We start from the raw sequence: 13,619 nt of genomic DNA, 5'->3' as shown, positions 1-13,619 counted from the left end.
AGTGTGTCTGTCTTCTCTGGGTGTATGTGTGTGGGCAGCTGCTTGCTGTGTCTGGAGTGTGTCTGTCTTCTCTGGGTGTATGTGTGTGGGCAGCTGCTTGCTGTGTCTGGAGTGTGTCTGTCTTCTCTGGGTGTATGTGTGTGGGCAGCTACCTGCTGTGCTATGTGTTGTTCTGTCTTCTCTGGGTGTATGTGTGTGGGCAGCTACCTGCTGTGCTATGTGTTGTTCTGTCTTCTCTGGGTGTATGTGTGTGGGCAGCTACCTGCTGTGCTATGTGGTGTTCTGTCTTCTCTGGGTGTATGTGTGTGAGCAGCTGCATGCTGTGCCTGGAGCTTATTTGTCTTCTCTGGGTGTATGTGTGTGGGCAGCTACCTGCTGTGCTATGTGGTGTTCTGTCTTCTCTGGGTGTATGTGTGTGAGCAGCTGCATGCTATGCCTGGAGCTTATTTGTCTTCTCTGGGTGTATGTGTGTGGGCAGCTGCTTGCTGTGTCTGGAGTGTGTCTGTCTTCTCTGGGTGTATGTGTGTGGGCAGCTGCTTGCTGTGTCTGGAGTGTGTCTGTCTTCTCTGGGTGTATGTGTGTGGGCAGCTGCTTGCTGTGTCTGGAGTGTGTCTGTCTTCTCTGGGTGTATGTGTGTGGGCAACGGCTTGCTGTGTCTGGAGCGTGTCTGTCTTCTCTGGGTGTATGTGTGTGGGCAGCTGCCTGCTGTGCTATGTGTTGTTCTGTCTTCTCTGGGTGTATGTGTGTGAGCAGCTGCATGCTGTGCCTGGAGCTTATTTGTCTTCTCTGGGTGTATGTGTGTGGGCAGCTACCTGCTGTGCTATGTGGTGTTCTGTCTTCTCTGGGTGTATGTGTGTGGGCAGCTACCTGCTGTGCTATGTGGTGTTCTGTCTTCTCTGGGTGTATGTGTGTGAGCAGCTGCATGCTGTGCCTGGAGCTTATTTGTCTTCTCTGGGTGTATGTGTGTGGGCAGCTGCTTGCTGTGTCTGGAGTGTGTCTGTCTTCTCTGGGTGTATGTGTGTGGGCAGCGGCTTGCTGTGTCTGGAGCGTGTCTGTCTTCTCTGGGTGTATGTGTGTGGGCAGCTACCTGCTGTGCTATGTGTTGTTCTGTCTTCTCTGGGTGTATGTGTGTGGGCAGCTACCTGCTGTGCTATGTGTTGTTCTTTCTTCTCTGGGTGTATGTGTGTGGGCAGCTACCTGCTGTGCTATGTGGTGTTCTTTCTTCTCTGGGTGTATGTGTGTGGGCAGCTACCTGCTGTGCTATGTGGTGTTCTGTCTTCTCTGGGTGTATGTGTGTGGGCAGCTACCTGCTGTGCTATGTGTTGTTCAGTCTTCTCTGGGTGTATGTGTGTGGGCAGCTACCTGCTGTGCTATGTGGTGTTCTTTCTTCTCTGGGTGTATGTGTGTGGGCAGCTACCTGCTGTGCTATGTGGTGTTCTGTCTTCTCTGGGTGTATGTGTGTGAGCAGCTGCATGCTGTGCCTGGAGCTTATTTGTCTTCTCTGGGTGTATGTGTGTGAGCAGCTGCATGCTGTGCCTGGAGCTTATTTGTCTTCTCTGGGTGTATGTGTGTGGGCAGCTACCTGCTGTGCTATGTGGTGTTCTGTCTTCTCTGGGTGTATGTGTGTGGGCAGCTACCTGCTGTGCTATGTGGTGTTCTGTCTTCTCTGGGTGTATGTGTGTGGGCAGCTACCTGCTGTGCTATGTGGTGTTCTGTCTTCTCTGGGTGTATGTGTGTGGGCAGCTACCTGCTGTGCTATGTGGTGTTCTGTCTTCTCTGGGTGTATGTGTGTGGGCAGCTACCTGCTGTGCTATGTGGTGTTCTGTCTTCTCTGGGTGTATGTGTGTGGGCAGCTACCTGCTGTGCTATGTGGTGTTCTGTCTTCTCTGGGTGTATGTGTGTGGGCAGCTACCTGCTGTGCTATGTGGTGTTCTGTCTTCTCTGGGTGTATGTGTGTGGGCAGCTGCTTGCTGTGCCTGGCGCTGTCCTACCTATTTCAAGTCTTTAAAGGAATCTTGAACACGATTTTTCTTCTTTCATGATTTAGATAGAGCAACAATTGTAAGCAACTTTCTAATTTCATGAAATAAAAAAATTGGGGCAGCTGCCAGCTTTGTCATGTGTTTTTCTGTCTGTGAGTATGATGTGACATCTGATGTGTATATGGAATGCAGATGCTATGGGGTCTAATCTAAGACAGGTTCCTAACCTCACTTACTGTTGTGATGGATTCCGGCTACCCCAACTGGGTAGCTCTGCCTATGGATCCTTCCTATGCCTGGAACCTACCACTATGTAAGCGGAGGAAGTGATTCTAACAGAGCCCACCCAAATAGCTAAACTCGAAGTACTGTACACTTTATTGGTAAAAACACACAACATTTATACAAAACTGATCTTGATAACAAGCCTTATCTGACCCTCACATTTCCTGCCATTCCCACCCCTCCAGACAGGGTGGGGTATTCGCAGTGATTCCGAGGGAGCGGCGGCGGCCCTTCCAGGGTGTCGTTGGAAAGCCCCTGGCCCCCAGCTACTTCGGTCCAAAAAGTGCCTTGATCCATGGCTGGGGGTAGGAGTTATAGCTTATCCAACGTACACCAGGCAGGCTGTTGAAAAGGGTTAATGGGGGGGTGCAAAACCCCCAGTTTCTGAGAGAGCTCTCCCCTGTAAATCACCCCACCTCTGGTCCTTCCCCAGAGGTAATAATTCCCCAAAGAGCGTAGCTCGGGGACAAAGGACCGCTGGAGCAACCTTGGATGAAGGGGGCCGGGGATCCAAGCTGATGCGGCTGGCGGTTCCATGGGGCCAGCCAGCTGAAGGGCGTTCTGTTTAATAGGGCTCGGAAACCCCAGTTCCCAATGGAGCTCACCTTCAGCAATTGGCCCACCTCTTGCCCTCCCAACGGGGTACCAATCCCCAAGAGAACGGAGCTCTGGGGCATGGGGCCTTCAAAACGGCCAGAGGTAAAGTGTCCCGGAGGGTGCTAGATCCAGGGGTCCGGGCGGCCTGAGAGCGATGGGTCGGTCAGAGACCAGCTCTTTCAAGATCAGGTGGACATTTGAAAACAAAGCTCTGGGATATCGCGGTTGCTCTGAGGAGCCCAAAACCGCTGAGAAACAACAGGGGGGTAGGGGGTAGGAATTTCACCCCTGCAGCCCGGTATCCGTGACAACTGTCTCCTCTGGTCACCCACTGCTTGGGTAGCGCAGCTGTTAAACCTAGAGATAAATGGGGTGTCAGAGAGATCTAAAGCTAAATATCAGAAGAAATATTATAACAAGATGAGTAGACAGATTGGGGAGAGAGTTGAGGGGGTGTTAGAAAAAGTGTGAAAAAGGATAGCAATGGGGAGGAAAAAGCAGCCCACACTGGCAGTGAAGGGGTTAACTCCACAATCTACTTAGATTTGTGGTTTATAAGGGGGCTGAGTGCATTTGTATTATTTATATGTGGTTATAAAGCTGTTCACACCTCTGACCCTTTTAGCTGACGGCTTTAGAAAAAGAGCTCGAATAGATATTACAAAATGACTATAGACGCTCCGGGAACACAGCAGAACCGCGCTGCTCTGCAGAATCGCCCATCTGAGGAAGAACTCAAATTCCCTCTGTTTGGTCTCTACAGGGGAACATTTACAGCAGTTAAACTAAAGGTCACTGTGAACCAGCACATGCAGCTAACAGGTTTAGACATCCCTGGCTTTATAGCTCCCATCTGAGTAGATCCTCCCTGGGGAGAAAATTGTCCTGTTATTTTGAAGAGCGTAGAAGTTTTCTGGTGATGTTTGTAAAGCTGCATTTTATTGCTAATGTCATATTCTGTGTTCACTTGTGCACACGCCCCCTGCGGAAGGCTACTTTATTATGGCACATTCAGAGGGATCATTGCAGATGTATACGAAGTGAGATGATTAAAGAGCAAATACATTTCCAGTTAAAGGGACAGTCTACACCAGAATTTTTCTTGTTTAAAAAGATAGATAATCCCTTTATTACCTATTCCCCAGTTTTGCATAACCTACACAGTTATATTAATACACTTTTTACCTCTGTGATAACCTTGTATCTAAGCCTCTGCTGACTGCCTCCTTATCTCAGTTCTTTTGACAGACTTGCATTTCAGGAAATTAGTTCTGACTCTTAAACAACTCCATGTGCGTGAGCACAATGTTATCTATATGAAACACATGAACTAACAGCCTATAGCTGTTAAAAACTGTAAAATGCATTCAGATAAGAGGTGGGCTTCAAGGGTTTAGAAATTAGCATATGAGCTTACCTAGGTTTAGCTTTCAACTAAGAATACCAAGAGAACAAAGCTAATTTGATGATAAAAATAAATTAGAGAGTTGTTTAAAATTACATGCCCTATCTGAATCATGAAAGTTTATTTTGGACTTTACTATCCCTTTAAAGTGACACAGAGGTTAGTTCTTCCCTATTTTATATAATGATCTCCTCTCCAGACCCCACTCGCCTCTATTCTCAAAGTATGAAAACTCACCGAAAAATATTGTAAGGAAGCTTGAGGTTTTGTTTTTTAATCACAATCAATAATTAACTGTGAGCATTGTGATTCAGTTAAAGGGACTGTCAAATCAAAATTAAACCTTCATGATTCAAACAGAACATACAATTTTAAACAACTTTCCAATTTACTTCTATTATCAAAATTGCTTCCTTCTCTTGGTATCATTTGTTGAAGACTAAATCTAGGTAGGCTCAGGAGTGTGTATGTGTCTGTACCAATTTATAGCAGCACTGTTTTGCAACATTGTTTGTAGCAGTGTTATACAGTGTTGCAAATACTGCTGCTATAAAGTACTAAAGACACATGCACACTCCTGAGCTCTTATGAGCCTACCTGGATTTAGTCTTCAAAAAACAATACCAAGAGAAGGAAGCATTTTTGATCTTTGGAAAGTTGTTTAAAATTGTGTTTTGTCTGAATCCAGAAGGTTTGTTTCTGACTTTATTGTCCCTTTAAATGTGCCCATAATTTACCAAAGACTACGCAGTATAAGAAAATCCTACGCAGATTTTTCCAGTTTCGTGCACACTTTGTTTAGTTTTGTGCACAAATTTGCTATTTTGTAATCACGATTTTATAAAACGCGGAACATCACACGAATGGAATCTACCTCCTATAATCACGCAGATGGAATGGTATAAATGTTTGTTACTCACAAGAATTGTGTACAGAATAGACAAGTTCTGTTCCATGCAGTGTGAGCACGTGCTAAAGTCTCTTTCATATGTAGCACATTGTAGCACTTCATGTGTTTAACTTGTGAACCATGATTTAATTACCTAATTAACAAATTGTGCCACTTTGTGTGAAACTGCTGAATCAATTAGATAAAAACACCCAAGTTATGTAAAATTATTTTCAGGTTTTGTTGTTTTTTTTAGTTTCTAAGAAGTGAAAAGTAAAAAAAAAAAACTTTATTGCACAGCTTACAGCAGCATTTTTACAAGGGATTTCAGACTTAAAGGGACAGTCAAGTCCAAAAAAAACTTTCATGATTTAAATAGGGCATGTCATTTTAAACAACTTTCCAATTTACTTTTAACACCAATTTTGCTTTGTTCTATTGGTATTCTTAGTTGAAAGCTAATTCTAGGAGGTTCATATGCTAATTTCTTAGACCTTGAAGACTGCCTCTAATCTGAATGCATTTTGACCACTAGAGGGTATTAGTTCATGTGTTTCATATAGATAACATTGAGCTCATGCATGTGAAGTTACTCTGGAGTGAGCACTGATTAGCTAAAAGGCAAGTCTGTCAAAAGAACTGAAATAAGGGGGCAGTCTGCAGATGCTTAGATACAAGATAATCACAGAGGTAAAAAGTGTATTTCTATAACAGTGTTGGTTATGCAAAACTGCGGAATGGGTAATAAAGGAATTATCTTTCTTTTTAAACAACAAAAATTCTGGTGTTGCCTGTCCCTTTAAGAGGAAAAAGCTAAGCTGCCTAAAGGAAACCATGACAGAAAACTAATTCGTTACTGATGATACCTTATATGTTTGAATACAGTTTTGTCACTTAGCCAATAATATTATTAATTCATGACTTGTGCACAATTAATAATATCATGTCATTCTGATGACTTTTATCATTTTTTACAAGTTCAAACAATTGCCATTATAAATAAACATTTTCTTCATTGTGTTTAATTAGTGTGCAAAGTATGAATTTAACTTTATTTTTAACTTGTTATTAAACAAACAATCTGGCTTGTTAAAATGTAATCAAAGTATTTATAAAAAAAAATTAACATTCAAACAGCCACTTGAAACCCGGCAAAAATGTGTTTTAAAGTGAAGGTAAACTTTGATGAATGAAAGTGCCCCTGTTTTTAATAGTATTTTTTAAAAACGGGCTTTCATTCATCAAAGTTTAGAAAGCAGCCATTTTGATTAAAAACTTACCTCTCTTCTTTGCACAGCCAGAGCAGCTTCCCCCACCCAGAGATCCTCTCTTCACATGTCAGCATTGACTAATCCAGCTTCCTCCAATCACGGGATGGCCTCAGGCAATGACTCCCCTGGGGGGAAAGCCATGATTGGAGGGAGCCGTATTAGTCATTGCTGACGTGTGAAGAGAGGAAATCCAGGTGGGGGAAGCTGCTCTGTCTGTGAAAAGAAAAAAAGTTTTTCATCAAAACGGCTGCTTTGTAAACTTTGATGAATGAAAGGGCCCTATTTTTAATAGTATTTTTAAAAAACGGGCTTTCATTCATCAAAGTTTACCTTCACTTTAAGCAAGTTTATGTGTCAAATTAGAGAAACTGCTGAAAACGTTATTTCTGATTGACTGAAAGGGTGGTGTTGAATTGTCCCCTTGTGAGGTATAGGGGGGCTTATGTAATGCTTTAGATAAATATTATTTAAATGGATTATCTGTTATAAGGTTGAAGAACGTTTTTGGAATAGGGTCAAACACAAGAACCAAGTGAAAACCCATATGATGCGTTTTGCTAGACAACTCGTTTGAGACGTTTATTCCACCAGTGGCAGTTGTGTATCTTGGCAATGAAGGGGGCTGATTTCCTTTGCATCTTCGCCCCTGTTCCTGTACAGATTTTACTTCTCAATGGGGTTTCAAATACAAAGCCATTCCAGTCTGTATGAAAAACTTGTGATAAAACATTTTCATTAGTAGTGCAATAACACCCCTTTATACATTGCACAGGAACAAGTTAACAATGATACTTCATGTGTATGTCCCTCCTGATTGGCAATTAATTGTGTGTTTAACACTTAGTAGGATTAAACACAGTCACCTCTGACTAATTAATTTAAACATTGTTTTATTGCACTAAGATGTCATCCTCATTTACAATATTGCTCAATGCTTTTCTCCTCACTCCACTTTCTTTCTCTATCTCTCTGACTCCGCTCTGCGTGAAACACGTTGTGCACTGAGGGTTAATAGGCTTCTGCAGTGTCTTTATTTAGACATCACTTACAGGTGTTGCAGTTAATGATACATATTAATAGAAGGGGCTATTAAATAGTCTTATAAAATATATATTTACATGTGTTCACCATACTCATCGTTTATATTATGTCACTTAAAATTTTCTTTTGACTTAAAATTTTAGTTTTGCAACGAAGGAGAGAAATGGCCTCTTGTTTTACAACGGGCGTCTGAATGAAAAGCATGACTTTATTGCAGTAGAGATCCATGACGGGCAGGTGCAGCTGAAATATTCAACAGGTCTGCGTTCCTTGATCTTCCAGTGAAGCCTTTTGTTACTAATCTCATTTCAGCACAATTTTACCTTATTATACAATACATACACTGGATATTTCAGTTTATTTAGTGGCAATAAATTTACTGGGGCACTGTTGTGTCTATAATCACTTTAAGACTCTAGACGTTGTAAATAACGCCCCTTTCAATGTTTTTATGTCCATCATCATTTATAGAAGAACTTTAATCCTACTTGGTTTTAGACCTTCTATAAGGCACATATAGGTCAGTAATTAACCTCTTAGCTACATATAATGCACTGATTAACTCCTCGTTATCCACATATATAATACTGTGATTATCTTCTTGCAATTCAAGTTAACCCTACCCCTATGTCACATATTGAGGGGAAGATGTTTACTAACTATATGTTCTGGAAACTTTGCTGCTTTGGCCTAAATCATTCTGGATACACTCATTTTGTGCTTTAATTTAAAGGTGAATCAAGCACCCTGGTTGCACCGCTTATCCCCGGAGGAGTCGCTGATGGCCATTGGCACACGGTGCAGCTGCATTACTACAACAAGGTAACACACACAATATGGTACATACAATGGACGCACTGACAAACTCTGGTCACAAACAAACACTGAGAAGCTGTAGAACACATTTATATTCCAGCAGTGATTTACTGTCAGATGGATTTACTCATCTGTGCTGAAGCTGAGCTATCTCACATCCCGGCATGTGTGCTGCCTATGAGTACTGTGTGTTGCACATCGCAGCTGTAAAACTACTTGTTTTAGGTTTTCTTTAAAGGTCACTGTGCATAAATAATGAGTATTATTACAGCACTTTCTCAGTACACCATTAATCATCAGCATGTCATTAGCTCATGGGGTTGTAAACATTGTTTTTCTATAAAAAAAAATACCTGTTTTAAAAGCTATTTGAATTCCCTTTTAAAGGGCCACTAAACCCAAAATCTTTCTTTCATGATTCAGATAGAACATACAAATTTAAACAACATTACAATTTACTTCTATTATTTATTTTGCTTCATTTTTTAGATATCCTTATTTGAAGAAAAAGCAATGCACATGGGTGAGCCAATCACATGAGGCTTCTATGTGCAGCAACCAATCAGCAGCTACTGAGCATATCTAGATATGCTTTTCAGCAAAGAATATCAAGAGAATAAAACAAATTAGATAACAGAAGTAAATTAGAAAGATGTTTAAAATTGCATTCTCTTTCTAAATCATGAAAGAAAAAATGTGGGTTTCGTGTCCCTTTAAGATTCATTCATTTTGCTTAAAAATATATGAAACTGCATTTGTTTACCCCATAAATAACATCTGTAGCCAGTTCTGTTAATTAAAGCATCATTCAATAATGTACAGCAGCACTAAGAACATTAAAGGGACAGTCTACAAAATAATTGTTATTTCTTTAAAAGATACATAATCCATTTATTACTTATGCCCCAGTTTTTCCCAAACTAACACTGTTATATTAATATACTTTTTACCTCTGTGATTACCTTGTATCTGCTGACAGCCCCCTGATCACATGACATTTTATTTATTATCTATTGACTTGCATTTTAACCAATTAGTGCTGTGTTGTGCTGACTCTAAAATAACTCCACGGGTGTGAACATAATGTTATCTATATGGCCCACATGAACTAGCAGCCTCCTGTTGTGAAACGCTAATAAAAAAGCATGTGATAAGAGGCTGTCTGTAGTGGCTTAGAAACAGACAGAAATTTAGAGGTTTTATTGTTATAAAGTATATTAATATAACAATGTTGGTTGTGCAAAGCTGGGGAATGGGTAGTAAAGGCGTTATCTATTTTTTTTAAACAATAGCAATTTTAGGGACACTAGAGGGACACTCTAGTAAAAAATAAATTGTCATGATTTAGATAGGACATGCAATTTTAAATAACTTTCCAATTTACTTTTATCATAAATTTTGCTTTGTTCTTTTGGTATTCTTAGTTGAAAGCTAAACCTTGGTAGGTTCATATGCTAATTTTTAAGCCCTTGAAGGCCGCCTCTTAGTGCATTTTGAATTTTTTTTCACAACTAGAGGGCATTATAGATAACATTGTGCTCATACCTGTGGAGTTACCTAGGAGTCAGCACTGATTGGCTAAAATGCAAGTCGGTCAAAATAACTGAAATAAAGGGGCAGTCTGCAGAAGCTTAGATACAAGGTAATTACAGAGGTAGAATATGTATTATCTGTCTTTTAAAAAAATAACAATTCTGGCGTAGACTGTCCCTTTAAATGGACCTTATTGGATAATTTTGGGTCAAACTGCAAAGACAATGTTTCAGGCCCACCAGTTTTTAGTCAATATAAAAACCCTGCAACATGGTATTGACTACATACTGATAGGTAATGCATAGTTAATAAAACTTGTGCAGTGAATATAACATTTATATTTTTTAATAATTAATGAAGCAGTGTGTAGCACTTACTGGGGAAACCTGTATAACAAGAAAACAACAATCTACATTGCGCACTAACGTCAGTTCACTCTTGTTTCAGCCAAAGACTGGGACCATGGGAGAAACACAGGGTCCGTCTAAAGAGAAGGTTGCAATCCTGGCGGTAGATGACTGCGACATGTCTGTGGCTCTGAAGTTCGGCAGTGAGATCCGTAACTACTCTTGTGCAGCAGAAGGAGTCCAGTCCAGCTCTAAAAAGTGAGCGTAACTTTTACCTGTGACCGCCAAACTGATATTTTAGCAGGACCCACAGCACAGGAGGGTCTTTGTATCAGATGTTTTATCTTGTGTGTCTTAACAGGTCTCTGGACCTCACAGGCCCTCTGCTCCTTGGGGGCGTACCCAACTTACCTGAGAACTTCCCAGTGACACACAGAGAGTTTGTTGGCTGCATGAGGGATCTGTATATTGACAACAAAAAGATCGACCTGGCATCCTACATAGCAAACAATGGAACATCTGCTGGTAAATCTACAGAACTGTCTTTATCTAGTTTAAAAGGTGTAAAATAAAACATTCAAACCTCCTTAGCTTGAAACAGTCTCAGAGACCAGTGGACTGTATTGTATGCTTATCCTGTGGTTACAAGAAATGTAAAACAGTCTCTAACTTATACTATACTATTGTGCGCGTAGCGGTACCTTGTACTGTAATGGTGCCGTTTAATCCTTGGCTTCTGTATTATGTACACAGGGTGCTATGCAAAGCAGTCATTTTGTGATTCAAATCCATGTAAAAATGGCGGCAGCTGCTCGGTGGCCTGGGGAACTTTCTCCTGTGAGTGTCTCATAGGATTTGGCGGCAAGGACTGCAGGATTGGTAAGTACATACGAGAATATGGTCACTTGGGGAGAGGTTATTGCAACCAGAGAGTAACAAAATCTGATTATATAACAAATGATCACAGGTGGGTGCAGCACAACGAACACTTATTACTATGTCACTCACATTATACGCTGTCCACTTCATTCATATTGTACACTAGTCATGTCACTCACATCATACGCTAGCCATGTCACTCACATCATACGCTCTCCCTGTCACTCACATTTTATGCTGACCATGTCACTCACATTATACGCTCTCCCTGTCACTCACATTTTATGCTGACCATGTCACTCACATCATACGCTCTCCCTGTCACTCACATTTTATGCTGACCATGTCACTCACATTATACGCTCTCATTGTCACTCACATCGTACACTCGCCATGTCACATCATACACTCGCCATGTCACTCACACCATACAGTCGCTATGTCACTCACATCATACACTAGCTATGTCACTCACATCATACACTAGCTATGTTACTCACATCATACACTAGCTATGTCATTCACATTATACGCTCGCCATGTCATTCACATTGTACGCTCGCCATGTCACTCACATCATACACTAGCTATGTCACTCACATCATACACTCGCCATGTCACTCATATTTTAAGCTGACCATGTCACTCACATTAAACGCTCTCCCTGTCACTCACATTTTATGCTGACCATGTCACTCACATCATACGCTCTCCCTGTCACTCACATTTTATGCTGACCATGTCACTCACATTATACGCTCTCATTGTCACTCACATTGTACACTCTCATTGTCACTCACATTGTACGCTCACCATGTCACTCACATTATACACTCGCCATGTCACTCACATCATACACTAGCCATGTCACTCACATCATACACTGCCTATGTCACTCACATCATACACCAGCTATGTTACTCACATCATACACTAGCTATGTCACTCACATCATACACTAGCTATGTCACTCACATCATACACTAGCTATGTCACTCACATCATACACCAGCTAAGTTACTCACATCATACACTAGCTATGTCACCCACATTGTACGCTCACCATGTCACTCACATCATACCCTCGCCATGTCACTCACATCATAAACTAGCCATGTCACTCACATCATACACTAGCCATGTCACTCAAATCATACACTCGCCATGTCACTCACATCATACACTAGCCATGTCACTCACATCATACACTAGCCATGTCAATCACATCATACACTCGCCATGTCACTCACATCATACACTAGCCATGTCACTCACATCATACACAAGCTATGTTACTCACATCATACACTCGCCATGTCCATTACCAATTAGCAAGGAATGCACATCACAGTAAATATTACATTTAGAGTAAAAATGGTTAATAAAATGCACTTTAACAAGGGCTTGTTCTCAGGGGGCAATGAGCATTTATAAAGGTTATAGAGGACAATAAGAAAGACAGTTTGCAGAATACGAGAGCCATATATTGTATGTGGGAGGGATTGCAGAATGTGTCTTACTGAGAACTGTGAGCTTATTAACCCTTTGCAATTACTTAACCTCATTATCCTTTTCAGTACCCTAATTTTTTATTTTATAGAACATAACATCCTAACTAATAGGGGTCCTTGATACCTCTTCATTGCTGAGTAAAATCAGACATTCCTTCTTTCTCACCCCCTTGTTTACCAGTCCCTTGTTTTCATTTACTAAGCAATGCACCAGCCAAACTATTTCAACGGAAGCAGCGCCCTGTCCTGGGACTTAAAGAACGAAGTGAAAATCTCCATCCCATGGTTTCTCGGATTGGCGTTTAGGACACGAAGGGCTGATGGGATATTGTTTCAGGCCCACGCTGGACAGTATAATACTATCCTGTGCCAGGTAGGTATCTTTATTTCAATCTCAGAACCCAAGAACCATATTGTCAATAAGTATTAGAAATAAATTACTGTGTGATGTCACTTTTAGATTGTTACCTGCAAGTTACGTGTGAAAGGGTAATAAATCACACAAGAACAGAAAATGACAGCAATCTTAGATGGTAAATACAATTCTCTTATATAATGGTATTAAAATAGATTTTACTAGGTAATTCAAAAACACAGACCCAGGCAAATGTGTGAAACCCACCTGACGTTACACCTCTTGGAAACCTTCTTGAGTATATTTACCTAGTCTTCTGCACTGTGACCAATCAGAGCCTAGATATAAATGTGCTTGTGAACTGCTCTAAGCAATCGCTGCAGCATTTTTAGTGTAAATTATGCATTCTGGCCTGTATGGGGTTTGTAAAAACAAAATGTATGCTTACCTGATAAATTTCTTTCTCTTGTGGTGTATCCAGTCCACGGGTTCATCCATTACTTGTGGGATATTCTCCTTCCCAACAGGAAGTTGCAAGAGGACACCCACAGCAGAGCTGTCTATATAGCTCCTCCCCTAACTGCCACCCCGAGTCATTCGACCGAAGACAAGCAAGAAAAAAGGATAAACTATAGGGTGCAGTGGTGACTGTAGTTTAAAAATAAAAAACACCTGCCTTAAAGTGACAGGGCGGGCCATGGACTGGAT

At 41.1% G+C, this 13,619-nt stretch overlaps 1 protein-coding gene across 1 annotated transcript in view; it reads left to right on the top strand.

Moving 5' to 3' along the window:
- The window catches only part of CELSR3 (cadherin EGF LAG seven-pass G-type receptor 3), a 649,278-nt gene that overhangs the window by 208,966 nt on the left and 426,693 nt on the right, over positions 1 to 13,619 (top strand). Inside the window, 6 exon segments of the mRNA XM_053689358.1 lie at positions 7,614 to 7,729; positions 8,204 to 8,292; positions 10,267 to 10,424; positions 10,528 to 10,691; positions 10,920 to 11,045; positions 12,760 to 12,929. Of these exon segments, the coding sequence (XP_053545333.1) occupies positions 7,614 to 7,729; positions 8,204 to 8,292; positions 10,267 to 10,424; positions 10,528 to 10,691; positions 10,920 to 11,045; positions 12,760 to 12,929 (823 nt within the window).

The sequence above is a fragment of the Bombina bombina genome, chromosome 7, assembly GCF_027579735.1.
Source record: "Bombina bombina isolate aBomBom1 chromosome 7, aBomBom1.pri, whole genome shotgun sequence".
Taxonomy (NCBI): domain Eukaryota; kingdom Metazoa; phylum Chordata; class Amphibia; order Anura; family Bombinatoridae; genus Bombina; species Bombina bombina.
This window is presented reverse-complemented; position numbering and strand designations above follow the sequence as displayed.